This window comes from Elephas maximus, chromosome 2 (assembly GCF_024166365.1).
Source record: "Elephas maximus indicus isolate mEleMax1 chromosome 2, mEleMax1 primary haplotype, whole genome shotgun sequence".
NCBI lineage: Eukaryota > Metazoa > Chordata > Mammalia > Proboscidea > Elephantidae > Elephas > Elephas maximus.
Genome location: NC_064820.1, coordinates 13,840,992 through 13,861,498, shown reverse-complemented (window position 1 = coordinate 13,861,498; position 20,507 = coordinate 13,840,992). Strand labels below are relative to the sequence as shown.

At 45.1% G+C, this 20,507-nt stretch overlaps 1 protein-coding gene across 2 annotated transcripts in view; it reads left to right on the top strand.

Moving 5' to 3' along the window:
* CTNND2 (catenin delta 2) overlaps positions 1-20,507 on the top strand; it is a 1,201,869-nt gene that overhangs the window by 631,500 nt on the left and 549,862 nt on the right. For both annotated transcript variants that reach the window (XM_049861022.1, XM_049861014.1), the window contains exon 7: positions 15,853-16,411. In XM_049861022.1, coding sequence (XP_049716979.1) covers positions 15,853-16,411 — 559 coding nt within the window. The remainder of the gene's footprint in view (positions 1-15,852; positions 16,412-20,507) is intronic.

Sequence of the window (20,507 nt, the reverse complement as noted above, 5' to 3'; positions counted from 1 at the left end):
ATGAATAAGTAAATTGCACAGTGTGTGAGAAGACGATGGTTGTTACAGGGAGGAAAGGAAAACAGGATAGGATGATGGACAGCCACAGTGTAGGCTGGGGCATGGCAGGATTTAGAGGCTGTGGGGACGGTGACATGGCGGCAAAGATGAGGAAGAGGAAGTGAGCTGTGAGGCACCCTGGGGCTCAGCAGGTGCAAAGGGCCACGGTTGGGGCAGCCTGGTATGTGGCTGGGCGGCAAGGCCAGCAGGGTGGCTAGAACCAAGTGCAGGGAGAAAAAGTGGCAGGAGAGTGTTTGAGAGGTGACGGGTGACCAGGTGGATCACTGTGAGTATCTTGTCTTTTACTCTGAGTGAAATGAGAAGCCATGGAGAACGTGGAGCACGGGGACACCATGATCTGACTTATGTGTTAGAAGCATCGTTCTGTCATATCACACATGATACCCTAGTTATTGCCTGTAAATCTGTTTCTTCCCATTACATTGCCTTGCTAAAAACCCAAAAAACCCACTGCCGTCGAGTTGATTCCGACTCGTAGCGACCCTGTAGGACAGAGTAGAACTGCCCCATAGAGTTTCCAAGGAGTGCCTGGCGGATTTGAACTGCCGACCTTTTGGTTAGCAGCCGTAGCACTTAACCACTACGCCACCAGGGTTTCCATTGCCTTGCTGCAAGAGTAAAAACCATGCAAATTTATCTCCTTATCCCTAGTAAGCCGCCCTGGGGTCACCAAATATTCTTCAGGTTCTTTGAAAACTGGCCCCATTCTTTACAATTATTCTACAGAGGCTCGAGGCTGGATTAGAGAATAAAGAAGTTGGCTGTCCTCTAGGACATTCACATGTCATTTCTCATGGATTATGTGAAATGCTAAACATAAAACTCCACATAAATTTGTTGCTCTAAAAATGTTGGTTTCTTCCCCATGTCCAAGCTTAACATAGTCTCACCAAGCACTGCATCCATTAAAGAAACAAAATATGCGAGACACATCGAAGTGTAGGTCTGTGTACGGGGCACTGTCAAAGTAGTACAGGATCCTAAAGATTTTTAAACCATTGTCGTGTTCTCCAGCAGAGCTGAAGCAAGCCACTACTCGGTCGCACTCAGAGAAATGGGCTGCTGGCTGTGGGAAATTAAGAATCATATGGTAGTTCTGTAAAGTAACACTGAACACTGGTGGGTAGTCTCGAAAAACAGTCAGCTTTTCTCAAGCAAAACTGCCATTTCTTTTCAATCTGGACTGTTTAGTCAATGTTGGACTGACCTTTATGCTTTAAGAAGAACTCATGGATGCTGTATCATAATTACAAATACACCATCTGCTTACTTCTACCACAGACCGGTGGGTTCCTTGCCTTGGGAGCGTTGCTTATCGGCGCGCTCACCTGTGGGTGGATGTGAAGATAGGAGATGGGGAGCCCCGGGAATGGTATGGGTAGGCAGCAGAGACCCACGGGGTGCAGATGAAGAGCAAGTTTCCAATAAACCACTGTTGAGTTGATTGTTACAATGGAAAGACTTTATTTTAGTCTCCTAGGGCAGCTGTCACAAAATACTGTAAGGCGGTTTTGTTGTTAGATGCCATCAAGTCCACTTTTGATTCATAGTGACCCCAAGCGACAGAGTAGAGCAGCCCCGTAGAGTTTCCTGGCACAGTGCTGGGCTGCTGAGCTGCTCCACAGGAGAAGATGAGGCTGTCTACTCCCAGGAAGGTGACAGCCTAGGAAACCCTATAGGATAGTTCTACTCTGTCCCGTAGGGTCGCTGTGAGTCAGAATTGATTTGACAGCACATAATAACAACAGCAATTTTAACAGAGCGGATCCCCAGGTCTTTTCTCCCACAGAGCTGCTGGGTGGGTTCAAACCACCAACCTTCCAGTTAGCAGCCAAGTGGTTACCCATTGTGCTGCCAAGGTGGGTGGCTTTAAAGAACAGAAATTTATTTTCTCACAGTTCAGGAGGCTGAAAGTCAAAATTCAGGGGGTCAGCAGGACCACACTCTCTCACTCTCTGTCATTTTTAGGGGAACGACCCCCCTTGCCACCCCCAGTGTCTGGTAACCCTGGGTGTTTCTTGGCGTTCCTTGGCTTATAGCTGCATCTTCCTGTGTTGTCTGCTTTCCCCCTGGTGTCTGACTGTTTCTGTGTTTGTTCTCCCCTGTATAAGACACCACTGAAAAGGGCTTGGGATTCTGACTCACCCTGCTGTGGTAGGACAATATTCACTTAAGTGATAACGAAAGAAAAACCCGATTTCCAAACAAGGTCACGTTCACAGGGACAGGGGTTAGGACTTCAGCTTATCTATGGGGGAACACAGTTCAGCCCATGACTGAATTATAGAGATGACTAGCATGACGTCACTCCAGTTTACTGTAATTACAAAAAAAGTTGTAGTTAGAGAAAAACCACAAATGAACTGGGAAGATACAATATTGCAGTGACATTATTAGTGTGGAATGCATACATTATGCAACCCAAAAATGCAGCAGAGTAGAAATCAGGCTGTTTTATGTGTACTGTATTGGTGGGAAACTGCAATATATTTGTTTTAAAAATAGGTTTAAGATTACTGCTTAGTTTTAGTCCCTGTTCATTGCCTTAGGAGCCCTGGTGGTACAGTGGTTAAGCGCTCAGCAGCTAACTAAAATGTCCACAATTGGAACCGACCAGCTGCTCTGGGGGAGAAAGATGGGGCGGTCTGCTTCCATAAAGATTTACAGTCTTGGAAACCCTAAGGAACAGTTCTACTCTGTCCTATAGGGTTGCTATGAGGTTTTTTGTTTTGGTTTTGGTATTCATTGCTTTACAAGGAGTTCTAGTGGTGCAGGGGTTAAGTGCTCAGGTGCTAACTGAAAGGTTGGCAGTTCCATGAACCCACCAGCCACTCTGCAGGAGAGATGTGTGGCAATTTGCTTCCGTAAAGATTACAGAAACCACATGGATAGTTCTGCTCTGTCCTTCCTAGAAGGCCTCTATGAGTCAAAATTGACTCAACTGGGGTTGGCTTTTTGGGTTCTTTTTATTCATTGCTTTGCTTTAAAATCTTCTGCCTTCCTTTCTCCTTTCCAGGTTAAGGATGTGTTATATGGCTTCAATAATTGAAACATTTCTCAGTGCAGGGAGACTGTGCGTGTACTTTACTGTAATTTTTCCTCTCTGAGCAAATATTGGGTTACTAGTTGTACTACAGTTTGAATCTCTTGATGAAATATAAGTTTTATTAGTATATTTTTGGCAATGCTTTTGTTCTTTTTAAGAAAAAGTTGCCATCAAGAAATTCCTCCTGTGTGTGTTCCTTAAGACATTTATGTCATTGTTTTATATCTTTCGTATCTATTTTTCTTTCCACTGATAGACTGTAGAAATGGCCGTATGAAATACATTTCACGATATTTATTGATGATGACCTTAACCATACATTTTATTAAAAGGAGGCCAAAAGGGAGGAAAAGCTAGTAACCAAGGACACAGTATTCTATACCACCGTGTTTATACTAGTGGCTTACAGACCGGGGGATCTGCTGTAACCTTCTAGCTTCTAGGTAAAGTGGCAGGCACAGCAGGATTTGCAAGATTCATTCATTGCTATCTATCTGTCTGTCTATGTCTGTCTGTCTATCTAATCCATCTAATCTATCCATCCATCCATCCATCCATCTGTCCACCCACCTCATCCACCTACCTGCCTACCTCTGCCTTTCCCCTCTGGCCTTTAATGCTGGGACCCTCAGTGAAAGAGAAGGCAGTAGCAATGGTCTCCATTATTATCTCAAGGTTATAGTTACTCTCATAGTCTTTGTAATTAAGTTGTACTCATCTGAGGAAGGGAATTCCTTCCCTGTGCCTTAGCATTTCAATTATGTGAGTTTAATTTGCCCTGGCCTCCACCTTTTGATGTTAGTGAGGGAGTCATCTCCTGGTAAACTAGTCCTTCTTTCCTCACCGTCAATAACTGTTCTAGTGGTGGTAACTTCAGGGTTGGTGCGTGAAGTGAGAACAGACACCGTGTCTTTACGTGGTTGTTGTTACTCCTCCTTGTAGCGACCCTGTGTACCACAGAATGACGTGCCGCCTGGTCCTGCACCATCCTCACAATCGCTGTGTTTGAGCCCGCTGTTGCAGCCATAGTGTCAGCCCATCTCCTCGAGGGTTTTCTTCTTTTTTGCTGACCTTCTACTTGACTTTGTGTTACAAGTTAGTATTTACCAAAGCCAGTACTCCTCAGTAGACTCAACAGACAAGGCTCTTGATTTTTTTTTTGAAGGGGGGCATATTTTCAAAATCAAACCTTTCTCACAGTGCCAGAATTTACTACTGCAAAGTTAGGAGACAATCCACAACAGTGCCCTTCTGACACCAGCTGAAGTTTAGGGGTCCCCAAGTCCATCTTCAGTTTCAAGAATTTACTGGAAGGGCCCACAAAACTCAATGAAAGCTGCTATACTCATGGTTATGTTTTTTGTTTGTTTGTTTTTACCAGTAAAAGATACAGATTAATACTAGCCACGGGAAGAGAGCAGTATGGGGTGGAGTCCAGGATATTTACAAATGTGGCCCCTTCCGGTGCAGCCACGTTGTTGTTGTTGTTAGGCGCTGTCAAGTCGGTTCTGACTCATAGCGACCCTACATACAACAGAACAAAACACTGCCCAGCCTTGCACCATTCTCACGATTGTTACTATGTTTGAGCCCATTGTTACAGTCACTATGTCAATCCATCTCATCGAGGGTCTTCCTCTTTTTCGCTGGTTCTTTATTTTACCAAGCATGATGTCCTTCTCCAGGGGCTGGTCCCCCCGATAACACGTCCAAAGTATGTGAGATGCAGTCTTACTATCCTACCTTCCAAGGAGCACTCTAGCTGTACTTCTTCCAAGACGGACTTATTGGTTCTTCTGGCAGTCCATAGTGTATTCAATATTCTTCACCAACACCGTAATTCAAAGGCATCAATTTTTCTTTGGATTTCCTTATTCATTGTCCAGCTTTTGCACGTGTATGAGGCAATTAAAAATACCATGGCTTGGATCAGGTGCACCTTAGTCCTCAAAGTAACATCTTTGCTTTTCAATACTTCAAAGAGATATTTTGCAGCAGATTTGCCCAATACAAATGTCAAATCATGTACAGCATTAATTCTTCGTAGTAATAATATGTGACAATACACATAGAATATTGCCAACCAGGGAAGCTCACCGAAGCCTTGGTGCCCAGAGTCTTTACTGGGGCTTCATCACATAAACATGTTTACTTCCCATGTGGCTGACCTCTGTGTCCAGCCCCTTTGGATGTCAAGCTGATACCATGAGAAACAAAGCCCCTACCAAAAATCACATTGTTAGACTAGCTGACCTGACCCAGGCTCCCAGGTAAACAAAGGCCCTTTTGATGAGTAAGGACATTCCAAGAGCTTGGAGATCACCTCTCAAGAGCAAAGGGACAAAGGCTAGTCTTCTCTATAAAAAAAAAACCAAACCCACTGCCGTCAAGCCTTCTCTAAGGCAATGTTAAATTCTTTACTCCACAGCTACCTTTGAAGTTATTTTAAAGAGTGACATTCCTTCTGAAGACAGTTTCTAAAAAGAAGTTACCAAAATTTTGTGAGCAGTGGTAGTTTTGTTCAGACAAATTTATTAAATCCCCAGGGGGTAAGTTCAAGGAGATAACATATAGCTTGATATGTAAATTCTTTTTAATTGCATTATATTATAGAAACACTTCATGTAATACCCGAAAAAGGTCGTTTACATTTTGGAGTTAACGATTTCTTCTTGTTTTAAAGTAGTGAAAGTAAACGCCCTTACCTTACGCTTATGCAAGCCTCAAGCCATATATAGACTCACCCTAGGAAAGTTCAGCACATTTTCAGAAGTTTTAATCCATAGCATGTAGCTGATATTACTAAAATTTGTTACCAGAGTATATTTAGAAATGTATTTGTTCAAAGATAGGCTCTGTCATTATTTTAGTCTGGATTCTATAGAGGAGCAAAACCAGTGAAGTGTTTATAGACATAACTAAAGACATATATAGACAAAAAAAATTGACTTCAAGGAAATGGCTCACGCAATTGTGGAGTCCCAAATCCACAGGCCAGGCAGCAGACTGAAGGCTTCTCACGTCCCAAGAACCAGAGGTCAAGCAGCAGGAAAAGTGCAGGTTGGAAAGAGAGCAAGCTTTGCCAGAACATTTTTTTATATAATGGGCACAAGGCACACCCCCAAGGAAACTTCTCTTCCAACTGATTGGCTGCTCACATCAGACCACAGAATGGGAGGTGATCACGTAGGGTCTGCCCAGCCACTGAGAATCATGGCCTAGCCAAGTTGACACCTAACATTAACCATCTCAGTCTCAGTTAGCTAGTGTTGCTGTAACACAAATACCACAAGTGGGTGACTTTAAAGAACAGAAATTTATTTCCTCACAGTTCTGGAGGCTGAAAGCCCAAATCAGGGTCTCAGCCATGTCAATTCCCAGCTTGTTGGTAGCCCTGAATGTTGCTTGATTCCTTGGTTCTGGGCCATCCACACATGGTATCTGACTCCCTCAGTCTGCACCCCCATCTGTGTCTAATCTGCTCTTTTCGTAAGTCAGAAGTAGGTAGGTTTAGGACACACCCTAATTGGTATTTCCCCTTTCACATAACAAAGAAAACCCCATTTCCAATCAGGATTGCATCCATAGGAATAGGAGTTAGGATTCCAATGCATATTTTGGGAGGAGACAGCTCAAGCCATAAAATCACCTTAAAGCCATGCCCTGTTTTTCAGTAACAACACTTAATCTGGGTTTATTAACTCATCGAAAGAATATTCTTCAATCACTGCTTCTTTTTTCTCACCCCTCAGCTGCCACTTAATCCTCCTGGCATTGAGGCAGTGCCCTCAAACACCAGCCACAACTTTTTGGTCACCAAGCCTAATGGCCATATTCACATACTTTGACTCCTTTGAGGGCCTAACTCTGGAGGCTCTGCCTCCCTTTGACACATGCCTTCCAGCTTAGCGTTTTGTGACAACTGTGTTTGCCCGGGACCCAGATTACCAGCAGTGAGCTGTATTGTCTACAGAGGGGAAGATGTCATTCATTACTGGGTTTGCCAGTCTGATTGCAACCCCAGGAAAATGAAAAGCAATGAATCCAGTAGGGGGGTGAGCAGAAGGTGGATTGCAAGCCATTAAGCTCGTCCCTGAGAAGCCAAGGAGCCAGGACTGCAGCTCCCCATTCCTGACATTGTCGGCCTGGGTGCCCAGCAATCTGGGCAGATGCTCCTCTTGTCCCGGAGTTAGGGCTGACAGTTCCGGGAGAGTTGGCAGGTCTCCATGCAAACTCACAAGGACTGCCCGTAAATCACAGACCAGCTTTATAAAGTGTGGCTTTGGTTAGTGACACTGCTTTCCTCGTGATCTGAAGTCAAGATTCCTTAAAGGGTGCGGGTTGTCAAGTCTCTTGTGAACTGGCTATAAGCTTTTTTTTTTTTTTTTTTTCACTGTGAAATCCCTGAAGAATGAAGGCTAAGTATGTTTCCAAGTCAAAGAATTTCTTCCCTTTACCTCCCCTCTACTTCCCTGACTCCCTTACAGAAAATACAACGTGAAGGTATCGGGAAACAATAAGCTTGGTATTGAGGTCCATACTACCTTCTAGTCCAAGTGCATCATGTTATCAGTGTAAAAATGACATGGGGGCAGCATCTGACTTCCTCTAACTTCACAAGCGGAAGGAGAATCAAGATCAACAGCCCAAGGCTGATTCCTATGAGGTGGAGGTCAGATATGCATCCTCTATCCGCTGTCTTTACCAGCTCTGACACCAACCATCCTTCCCACAGCACTCTCTACTTCTCTGCTGGGTTCGAGAATTCATTGCCAATGGCCACACAGAACTCAGAAGCCATACGCAAGATTATGGGGTTTATCAGGGAAGTAACAGGTTACAATCCAGGCTCAGAAACACTCAAGGATACAGTTCTTTCATCAGGACAGCCTCTCCCTAGCCATGCTCACAGGCATACCTCTCTCCAGCCCTCAGTCTCTGCCCAGAGACACTCAGCTTTCTCTCTCCATGGTCCAGGAAGCCCACCACACCGTCTCCTGCAGGTCTCTCCTGTCTTGGTGGTAGTGGGCTGTTTTCTTTTCCATCACTGGGTTGGCTTGTTTCAAGCACAGTGGATGGCAAAACGGACCACTATCTTTGATGGGCCACAATTATTGTATCTGCACAGTCCCGCTTAGTCACTTGGGTGGGTGTTACAAGATCATGACTAGAAAGGCCCCACAAAGGTGACCTGTCACATCACACAGAGGATCGTACTTTCCAAAAAGAAGGATGTCACAGCTGGGAGCTGGATATTATCCTGTGCAAACAAAAATAGAACATCGGTACATCTACAAAATAGTGTCAAGGTAAGATATGCCACATCACAGAATTAGAGCAAGATCTTCAGGAGCAAACTCCTCATTTCCACCTGGAGTGTAGTACCAAACCAAAAAACCCACTGCTGTAGAGTCAGTTCTGACTCATGGAGTATACAGGTTCTCATTAATGCTTGAGTGAATTAATGAGTGAATTAATGAATCCTGGTAGTTAATGGCAGTTGGGAATAATGTAGATATTGCCTGAATTCCCTTTCCAATATTCTTTCTATTATACTTAAAAATATGTCTTTCTCTTAAACAGTTCTATAAAATAGGTAAAAATGCACTGCACTATTAAACAAGAGGCCTCAATATGTCACAAAACACACACACACACACACACACACAAACATAAAATTTACAATTACATTATATTCTAAATCTGACCCACCTAAAACTTACAAAAAAAAAAAAAAACTTACATGTAGGCTATAAATACAGATTTAATTCATAAGAGCTTTGATGAGTTATATATATTGTTCATACCTCATTAAAAAAAAAAAACCTACTGTCTTAGTCATCTAGTGCTGCTATAACAGAAATACTGTAAGTGGATGGCTTTAACAAAGAGAAGATTATTTCCTCACAGTAAAGTAGGCTAAAAGTCCAAATTCAGGGTGTCAGCTCCAGGGGAAGGCTTTCTCAACCTGTCAGCCTTCTCATCAATCTTCCCCCAGACTAGGAACTTCTCTGTGCAGGGACCCCGGGTCCAAGGGACGGGCTCTGCTCCCTGCACTGCTTTCTTGGTGGTATGAGGTCCCCTCTCCCTCTGCTTGCTTCCCTTTCCTTTTTATCTATTGAGAGATAAAAGGTGGTACAGGCCACACCCCAGGGAAACTCCCTTTACCTTGATGTGACCTGGGTAAAAAAAAAAAAAAATGGATATGACCTGGGTAAGGGTGTTATAATCCCACCCTAATCCTCTTTAACATAAAATTACAACCACAAAATGGAGGACAACCACACAACACTGGAAATCATAGCCTAACCAAGTTGACATATATTTTTGGGGAGCACAATTAAATCCATGACACCTACTTTTTTTTTTACCTTGTGGTATAATGTACCCAAATTGTCTATAGGAATTGGAATTGGGAACCAAGGAAGGAACTACATTTAATGGATACCAACCTCTGCCTAGCAGAAGCTATTTGAGCATCTTGAGGACTCTGAATTGTGGTATTGGTGAAGAATATTCAATATACCATGGACTGCCATGGCTAGGTGCTATGGCTGCTAACCAAAGGGTTGGCAGTTCAAATCCTCCAGGTGGTCCTGGGAAATTCTATGGGGCAGTTCTGCTCTGTCCTGTAGGGTCACTAGAGTCGGAATCGACTCGATGGCAATGGGTTTTAACAGGCCAAGAGAACAAACAAATCTGTCTTAGAAGAAGTACAATCAGAATGCTCTTTAGAGGCAAGAATGGTGAGACTACATCTCACACACTTTGGACATGTTATCAGAAGAGACCAGTCCCTGGAGAAGGACATCATGCTTGGTAGAGGGTCAGTGAAAAAGAGGAAGACCCTCAAGGAGATGGATTGACACAATGGCTGCAGCAATGGGCTCAAGCATGGAAGACTGTGAGGAGGGCACAGGACTGGGCAGTGGTTCGTTCTGTTGTACATCGGGTTGCTGTGAGTCAGAACTGACTTGATGGCACCTAACAACAGGACAACTCTACAAGGTCCTTATCTGTGAACAGTCTGACTCTTTGTCATTTTCCTGTAGGTGGGCCTCCCTTATGAAGGCATAACAGAGACAAATAAAGTAGACATGTGGATTGAGAAAGCAGCCCTGGTAGTAGTACAACGGTTAAGCACTTGGCTGCTAAACAAAAGAAAGATTGGCAGTTCGAACCTGCCAGCAGCCCCTCAGAAGAAAAAACCTGGTGATCTGCTCCCATAAAGAATACAGCCTAGGAAATGTTATGGGCAGTTCTACTCTGTAGGGTCGCTGTGAGTCGGAATCTACTCAAAGGCATCCAACAACAACAACACGGGTTGAGACTGATTAAAACAGCCAAGGATAGAGACATCAATAGGGATTATCCCTTTTAATAGCCCATATTATATGATACAGGACGGTATGGGGGCCCAGTCTGCCCCAAATATCTCTAAACATTTTGTATCATTATTTTTATTTTAAGGGTCTCATCATCAATAGCAGATATTTCAATGTTCATTGCTTGTACTCACACGTTCCCAGATATCTGCGGTTATAGCAGTTATTAGTTAAAAAAAAAAAAGAAAAAAATTTTTGAATTAAAACTTCATGGAGTTTTTTTTTTTAATGGACTTACAGTTTCATACTGCTAATATACTTTTAAGGTGGAATTGAGTCTCTATGATGGTAAAGTAGATGAAATTCTGTACATCTTGAAATGTGTTCATATTCTATGCAGTCCAATGACCTAGATAGTAATAAACCATCCTATGAATTGCTCAGCAGGCTCTCAGTACAGCCTTTTGTATCCCTAACTGACTAAGAGTTGCCAAGTTACACCACGGGGGAAAAAAAAAAGAAAAACATAAGCACAAGAGAGGAAACAAATTCCCACCTTTGTCCAATTGATGCTATGCAACAGATTTCTCTTTTTAGCCAGAGAATCTCCCTTATGCATTTCTTACTCTCTAGGGCATTGGAATCGAGCCCAGGTAGCACAGCGGTTAAGCCCTAGGCTGCCAATTGAAATGTCGGCCCTTCAAACCCACTGGCTGCTCCATGGGCGAAAGATGTGGAAGTCTACTTCCATAAAGATTACAGCCTTGAAACCCCCCTAGGGCGAGTTCTACTCCATTCTAGAGGGTCACTATAGTCAGAATTAATTCGATGGCAATGAGGCTTTTTTTTTTGGTTAGGCCGTAGGAATGGAGTTTAGCACCCCTGGATTGTAAAGTTTATACAACTGTGATGTCCAATATGGTAGCCACTCACCCACATGTGGCTATTTAAATTTAAATTGGTTAACATTAAAGACAAATTAAAATTCAGTTCCTCACTTGCACTTGGCACATTCCACATGCACAGCGGCTATGGGCTACCATATTGGAGAGTGCAGCTGCAGAAGAGTTCCAGCTTGTGGACAGAAAGCTCTATCTGACAGTCCTGCTGTACAGATACTGCACCGGTATACCCGGTGCCCTCGGAGAGCTCTTCCAGGCGGTGCTGCTGTACAGATACTGCACCGGTATACCCGGTGCCCTCGGAGAGCTCTACCAGACAGTCCTGCTGTACAGATACTGCACCTGTATACCTGGTTCCCCTGGAAAGCTCTACCAGACAGTCCTGCTGTACAGATACTGCACCTGTATACCCGGTGCCCTCAGAAAGCTCTACCAGGCGGTGCTGCTGTACAGATACTGCACCTGTATACCTGGTGCCCTCGGAAAGCTCTACCAGGCGGTGCTGCTGTACAGATACTGCACCTGTATACCTGGTGCCCTCGGAAAGCTCTACCAGGCGGTGCTACTGTACAGATACTGCACTGGTATACCTGGTGCTCTCGAAAAGCTCTACCAGGCACTCCTGCTGTACAGATATTGCACCGTTATACCTGGTGCCCTCAGAAAGCTCCTTGATTGTTGCCGGCTTTGTAGACAAATGGATTCAAAACCTTTTGTAGGAGCTGCATTTTGGTACTCTGTAGCCAATAACAATATTATAAAGGGTATTTAACATTTTATTGTTTGTTTTTTTCTCTTTTTTCATGTAAATTTTTTTTTTATTTTTAAAATCTATTGGCAACATTTCACTAAGATCCTATAGTATTGAAAGGATTTTTGAATTGGCTGCTTTAGCGTGCCCAAATGTCTGGACGTGGGGTGACAATTCTGAAAATGTCCGTAGATTTGGGGGCCCTTTAAGGAACCTTAAGGAGCCTTGGTGGCGCGGGTAAGCGCTTGGCTGCCAGCCGAAAGATCAGCAGATCGAATCCACCAGCTCCTCTGAAGGAGAAAGACATACATAGTAGTCTGCTTCTGTAAAGATTAAAATAAAAAAAAAAAAAACAGTCTTGGAAATCCTACAGGGCACTTCTGCTCTGTCCTAAAGAGTCTATGTGAGAGAGAATTAACTCGATGACGACGAGTGTGAGCTGGTTGGTAAGGAACCTTTTTAGACAATATTAACAGAGTTAGCACTGCTGAGATGAGAAGCTTCAGCAGGGAAAAAGAAAAAAATAAGTTTTGTAAAATTTGTTCAGAACATTTCTATGGTGCTAATGTTGAAATTTTTTTTTTTTAATGTTGAAATATTAGAATAAACTCTGATACAATGGTGTAGTATACGTTATTTAGCATTTATTTTATTAAAAACAACGGTGCAATTTGGTAATAGCATCGTTTAATGTACTACAGGGTAATTTTTGTTACATATGCAAGATATGACAAAGATATAACAAAAAGTTACTGGTTTTGATGAAGGCAGGGGGCTCTCCTTAGACCCTGCAGGACACTGTCTCCCCCTCATGCGCCCACTGGAAAGGTTTTCAGGGATTCCTGTTGCAGACTTGTCAGTCACTTGGCAGCTGCTTCTGCACGTCTGAATGTCACTCAGGCCCCAGTTGATATGGCACCCCACTTGAGCTTCAGAAGAAAAGGAAAGGAAGGTGTTTACTCCCTGCAGCTTAGCAGGAGTTCTCAGACCAGCAGCAGCTGCCTCCCCTGGGAGCTTGTTAGAATGCAGACTCTCAGGCCCAAGCCAGACCACCTGAATCAGAACTGAGTCTAGAGCAGAAAAAAAAAAAAAAAAGAGCAGAGCATCTCTAAATTCTAACTTTATGGAGCCCTGTCATCACCAGGAAGCTCACTGAGTGGTGCAGTTTTGCACGTGACTATTAACCTAAAAAGGGGCCTGGGTGTCACTAGCAGCCTGCAGTTGGCTGCTAACCCAATAATTGGTGGTTCAGACCCACCCAGCAGCTCCATGGAATAAAAGGCCTGGTGATCAGCTTCCATAAAGATTATAGCCACTATGAGAAGTTCTACTCTGTGACACAAGGGGCCACCATGAGTTGGAATCTACCCGGTGGCAGTTTTTTTTTTTTAATCACCTGGAACTCCTTCGTGGCTGCTGTTAAGTCCGCCTCATAGCAAGCCCCTGTGTTACAGAGTAGAATTGTCCTTATAGGGTGTCCTTGGCTGTAATCCCTATGGAAGCAGATCTCCAGGGCAAGATTCTGACTCAGTAAAGATGAAGTGATGCCGGTGCTGGCCCTGCTGCTGAAGCTGAAGCTGAAGCTGATGCTGCTGGAACAGGGACCACGCTTTGAAAAACACAGCTCTAGGGACAGCTGATTCTCAAATCTGGCTGTACTTTGGAATCACCTGCTGAGCTTCCGACAAGCCTGCTCTTGGGTCCCACCTCCCAAGACTCTGAATTAAATGGCTAGGGTATGACCTGTGTATTAAGATTTTTCAAAGCTCCCCTGGCAATTACAGTGTGCAGCCAAGTTTGAGAACCTCAGCCTATACATTTCCGTGCTCAGAAATTCTACCAGGAGAAAAGCAAACGGGGATCTAAGAAGTCCTCCTCTGACTGGATGGTTCCGGAATATCTGTCTGGGGCCCAGGGTGAGTACAGCAGCTCCTCAGTGTTTTGCCACTGTCCTGGACACACAGAAACCTTCATTGTCAGAGTCGGGACCAGCTGTATTAACCAACTATCCATTCGTTCCGCAAATACCTGGGAATTCTCTGCTAGGAGTCCACGCCATGAACTCTTTCTAGTTGCTGGGGTCTTGTCACTGCAGAAAAGAGAGGTTCTAATCTACCCTCACCAAACTTATATTTTACTTTCATTCCTGTCGCTAAATTCAAAATATTTACTTTTGGGTCTTGTTGTTGTTAGTTGAAATCAAGTCGATTCCAACTCATGGCAACCCCACGTGTGCAGAGTAGAACTGTATTCCGTAGGGTTTTCAAAGTTGTGACCTTTCAGAAGCAGATCCCCAGGCCTGTCTTCCAAGGTGCCTCCGGGTGGTTTCGAACCACCAACCTTTTGGCTAGTAGTCAACTGCTTAACTGTTTGAGTCACCAGGGGACTCCTTTTCTGGGTCTAGGTAGGATATATATATACTCATTTATTCCATATATATAGCATATATAAATACATACACACACACACATACAAGAGGCACAGAGAATGTCTTTCAATCACATGCTTATCCCTCTCAACCCAGGCTGCTGTTGCTAGAGTGTTCTGGAGTTGAGTTAACTTCCACAGATCTTCACATGAACCCATCATCTCAGAGAGAAATTGCAGTGCTGTGGATGTGCAGGTCAAAGTGGCCAGTCTATTATTTGCCAATTGCCTTTCCAAAGTGGGTGGAGAGGCATAATTGAAACTTTAATGGAGAACATCTGTTCAGGGTTTCTCTCTCTCCCCCTCTTCCCCACAAGCCCCCACTCCTGATTTCAAAAACCTGCCTTCCCAGTTCCCCTTTCCCTTTCTGTCCAATCTGACCCCCGCCAGCCCTTTCTCAAAACCTTTCTACCCTACCAGGAAAGCCTGGTAGATCGGAGACCTCCTGCCCAGAAGTGGTTGACAATGTAGTGTTTTCATTCGAATGCAAATTTGTCTCTGGACGAGATTCAAGGAAAGTGCTTTCCCCTCCAACCTTCTCTCCAGCTCCACTCTGGCCCTTGTTGTCTTTTGTGTTCTTGTAAATAAATGAGAGGCAACTGGTTTTCAATTTAAAGACACAGCTGCAGGGGGCTCTTAAAAGCCAGCTAGAGAGAGAGAGAGAGGGAGCAATTTGGAGCTGAGTTTTAAAATCCAGAAAAGGGCGGCTTTTCGGCCGGCTTTTCTTTTCACAATTGCTGATTCCTTCTAGATTTTTTTTTTTTTAAATACTGAAGGACCAAGAGTATTTGTGATTTAATGTTTTTTGCCCCTTTAACTTGTCTTTTCTACAAAGAACACTGCTATAATAACAGCAACATAAACTCTAGGAAGTGTGTTTATTGATGTTGTCCAGTTAATATTGCAACTTGGCCACTTTTGGAGGTGGAAAATGTATCAAATGAAATGACCGTTTTATTTTGTGAGGGGAGTTCAATGTTTGAATTTCTCATGAAAACTAACAACAGTTGCATCCAGGTAGATCACGACTGTCCTGTTGAATGGCCTTGTAAAATCCTTATGCGCCTGATGCAGATCTCTCTGTTATTCCAGAAACATCCTAGAAATCAATCAAATGCGTGTCAGTTGTCAACCTTGATTTCCATTCCCCCTCCAGCCGGCCCGTTTAAAGCGATTAGGAGACGTGTGCATCTCAGTGCCACGCGCCCCGGTGCTCTCACCGCCCCGGTGCTCTTAGAGCGCGTGGGCTCCCGAGCTGGCCGAGGGGACGGGCCGTGCGCGGGCGGGAGGCCGCGATCGCTGTCCCTCGCTAAGTGAGCTTCTCTCCTCTCCCGGGCACAGGGCACGACGAGCCGCGCGGCGCACCTGGCGGGGCCTGAGCCCGCGCCGCCGCCGCCGCCGCGGGAGCCTTTCGCGCCCAGCCTGGGCAGCGCCTTCCACCTGCCCGACGCGCCGCCCGCCGCCGCCGCCGCCGCGCTCTACTACTCGAGCTCCACGCTGCCCGCGCCGCCGCGCGGGGGCTCCCCGCTGACCGCGCCCCCGGGCGGCTCGCCCACCAAGCTGCAGCGCGGCGGCTCGGCCCCCGAGGGCGCCGCCTACGCCGCGCCGCGCGGCTCCTCGCCCAAGCAGTCGCCCAGCCGCCTGGCCAAGTCCTACAGCACCAGCTCGCCCATCAACATCGTCGTGTCCTCGGCCGGCCTGTCCCCAATCCGCGTGACCTCGCCCCCCACCGTGCAGTCCACCATCTCGTCCTCACCCATCCACCAGCTGAGCTCCACCATCGGCACCTACGCCACCCTGTCGCCCACCAAGCGCCTGGTCCACGCGTCCGAGCAGTACAGCAAGCACTCGCAGGAGCTGTATGCCACGGCCACGCTCCAGAGGCCGGGCAGCCTGGCAGGTAACCACCAGTTCACTGTTGTCCTCCGCGGCGCCCCGCTCTGTCCTGGGGTCCCCTGGGCGCGCGGTGGGATTATGTGCAGGACGGAGGCGAACAGCAGGGCTTGAGCCAAAGCCACCTGGGCTTATGTGTGTGACCAGTTTTAATGATCTACAAGATAGGATACCAGAGCTTCCCTATAATATGTCAGGATCTTCTGAGATATGCCAGTTACTTCTCTTTGCAACTAAGGCAGCCTCTCAAAACCAATCACTCTCTCTCCCTCTCCCCCTCCCTTTCTTCTCTCTCTCTCCAATCTGAAGATCAAAACACCAAGACAGCCATGAAGTTAATTTAGTAAAGAATCATGTAGACCTACTGATTGTACACACACACACACACATACACAGAGAGAGAGCAAAGCAAAGGATCACGTTATTTGTATTATCAACTTTACTTGTCTACAGTCAGTTATAGGAAAAAGCAAAGGCTTTTCCCAAATCAGATATACAACTTAAATAGATTTCAGTAGTAAAAAAGTAACCAGTAATGAATTGCTTTGAATTTTTACTATTTTTGTGGCTCACATTTATTAAATGTTATCTAAATTTAGTCACCGAGAAAAGTAAAGACATCCCCAATACCTGCCAGAGAATTCAAATAGAGTTCAGCAGTAGGGGAAAAGGGGCTGATAATGAGGTCCCTGGGTTGTTCCCAGCTTTATTGTAGGGAGGGAGGAGCCCAGCCGGGCTGGGGTCAGCAGAAGAGACCCCCAGCCCTGCTTTCCTCTGCCAACTCAGAGGTGGTGACATTCCGGTGGTCCTTATGCCCACCTCAGACCAGGCTGAGCTGGTGAAGCTTAAACAAGACACCATGATTGAAAGACTAATGTTTTGTCTCCTAAAACACCTGACAACTCCTGGGATTTATTGTTGAATTTTTCCCATCAGATAAAAGTGTTCTGTAATTCTTTAACTGTAGTAACAGATGCTGTGCTCATATGTTTCCTTTCTTGACACAAATAGATGGCTGTGAAGATAAATAGGATAGAAAGGGGACTTGTTGCATGAAGGAGCCAGGTGTCCAAGGGGCTTCTCTAATTCAGCACAGTAATTGCCAGCATGGGCTGGCCTGGCGTAACGGGATGCAGGCTGGAATCCTACCGCCCCCAGTTATGCTAGGTACAGTTACTAAAATGAAAATATGCCCTCTCACTCCCTCCCTCTATTTAATAGTTTTGGAAGTAGAAGACCGTTAGCGCCAACAGAGCAGCACCAAACTATCTATTATATTGGGACTCAGGAACAGCAGGCCGACTAGGAGGGTGAGCTAGAAAACATGTATTAAAACTTCACATAAGTCTGTAAAACAAGTTACTGAATTATATCAAAGAGCAGGGAGCTGATGAAGTTTATGGAAGACTAAGCCCCATCATGCCCTCCCCAGCCAGCCCAGCCAGCCCCAGAAAAGAGGAAACTGAGACCCAGGACTGAGTGACTTAGTAAGGCCACTTAGTTTCCTGCACAGACCTGGGGAAAGGAGCCAGGAGTGCTAACCTCCAGCTCTTTCGATCACAGATTATGCATGGTAGACTTGTGCATGGGTTCTACTATCATTTTAGTAAAAATTAGTGGTTCCACTATCACTTCAGTGAAAATGAGGAGTGTGGACACAGGCTGCATATATTGGGTGTTGTGGAAAGGTTGGGGAGTGGGAGTGGGGCGAAAAAAAAGCCAAATAGCTACTTGTGTCCATTGAACTTAGGAAGAGATGTATAAGTAAACACCTTACGACAATAACCTGTGCTTCAATGTCTGGAGTGAATGTTGTAGAGGTTTTGACACCTGTGTGTATGTGTGTGTCTGTTTGGGGGTGGTGCTTCTTTGGACAGAAAGACGATGAGAACTTGAGTTTATCCGTACATCCCCAGGTGCCTGGTCAGCACCACATTTCCATCCACGCCTCCACTTCTCTGCCCATACTGCATTTTTGCTACCTGTTGAGAGGAAAAAATTCAATATGCCATTGAAGATTCTTAACTTGAGAGCTCCAGTGGATTCTTTTAACGTTCGGATTCGTTTGTTTAAAATGCATGCTCTTCAGTATTCATTTAAATATTCATTTCACACAACTCACTGCTGGTGGGTTTTGAGCTTCAGTTTCTTCCATAACTCTGCATAAACACTGGGTTACATAAGATAGCATGCCCCATTTAGATCTTAGCAAACTCCGGCCCGGGAACGGTATGAGGGACAGACTCCCAATTTTGAGACAGACTAGGAATACTAGAGCTTTCTGCCCCAAACAGAACTCTCTGTGTTTTGTATCATTCCAGGCACCACAAACCACCTGGTTTGCTCGTTGAAAGAGCACGGCTAAAGTCAAGATGGAAAATTAGCTTTTGGATTTGTGGGGTTGTCATTTTGTAGGTGGGTCACTGATAACAAGGGGCTTGTGAATACAGAATCGGTAGTGACTTTCCCTGATTAATTAATTTCTTCAACAATTATCTGTGGAGCCCCTCTTACGCAGTGACGATGGTTTAGGTGCTGGAGATGTCTAGTGATCAATACCGACAAAAATGCCTGCCCCCATTCTGAGTAGAGAAGACAGAAAACAATCAGGATGAATATTTTGTTAGGGTGGCCAGGGAAGGCTTTGATTTGAAGGCCAACTTTTGAGTCAGTCCTGAAGGAAATGAGTGAGCTGGCCGTAGGAATAAATGAGGAAGGGTGTTTTGAGCAGAAGGAACAGCAAATTCATAGTTTCAGAGACGAGGGTATGTGTGATGTTTGCAGAACAGCAAGGAGACCAGTGCAGCTGGGCCACAGAGGAGGTCAGAGCAGTGACAGCAAGGAAGAGGTGACAGCAAGGAAGGGGGTGGGAGTCCAGATTGAGGAAGGCCTTGTAAGTCTTGGTGAGGACTTAAGGACTTTGGCTTTATTAAACCCGTGGGGGCCATTGAGGGTTTGAGCAGACGAGTGATGTGGTCTGACTTAGGTTGTAACAAGTTCACTGGCTGCTATGTGGAGTATGGACTGTAGGAGATCAAGGGCAAAAGCCGGGACATCAGTTCGGAGGTAATTGCAATAGTCTGAGCCAGAGATGACTGGCGTGGGCCAGGATGGTGGTGTTGGAGTTGATGAAAAGTAGTGTAGTTCTGGATGTATTTATATGGTAGAGCTGGCAGGATTTTCTCATGGACGAGGTGAGGGTGGTAAAAGAAAGAACTCAAGGATGTCACCAACCCAACCACCAGAAGAATGGAGTCACCACTGCCTGAGATGGGGCAGGTGGCAGAGGGAACTGGCTGGGTTTAGGAGCAGTATAGGTAAATAATGAGAACTTAGTTTCGGACATATTGTGTCTATCAGAATTGAAGTACACATTGAGTACAGAGTTGTATACACAGATCAGAGTGCAGGGGAGAGGCTTAGGCTGGAGGAAAAATGAGGGAGCCACCAGCTTATAGGTGGCATTGAAAACCATGAGTCTAGATGAGATTACCTCGGAAGTGAGTAGAGAGAGAATAGAGAAGTGATCCAAGGCTAGAGCCCTGGTGCTGCCTACAGATTTAGAGGTTGGAGGGCTGAGAAGGAAAGCAAAACAAAGAGGTAAGGCAGGAATGTAGGTCAGTGTCACGTCCTGGAGGCCAAGAGAAGAGCACATGTCAAGGTAGGCAGAGCAGTAAACTATGTCGAGTGCAATAAAGAAGTCAAGATAAATGAAGATGGAGAATGGCGTTGCATTTAGCAGGATGTAGTTCATTGGTGGAACCCTGGTGGCACAGTGGTTAAGAGCTCAACTGCTAACTAAAAGGTCAGCAGTTCGAATCCACCAGCCGCTCCTTGGAAATCCTGTGAGGCAGTTCTGCTCTGTTCTATAGGGTCTCTATGAGTCAGAATCAACTCAGTGGCAATGGATTTAATTCATTGGTGACCTTGGAGTGAGCAGTTTGAGTGGGGTGGTGGTGATAAAAACCTACTTGAAGTGGACCCAAGAGAAAACAGGAGGAGAAAAAGTGGGGGCAGACAATGTGAATAACGTGTTCAAGGAGTTTTTTTTTTTTTTTTTTCTAGTTTAGCTACAAACATTCCCAGAAATTAGAAGTTCTCGC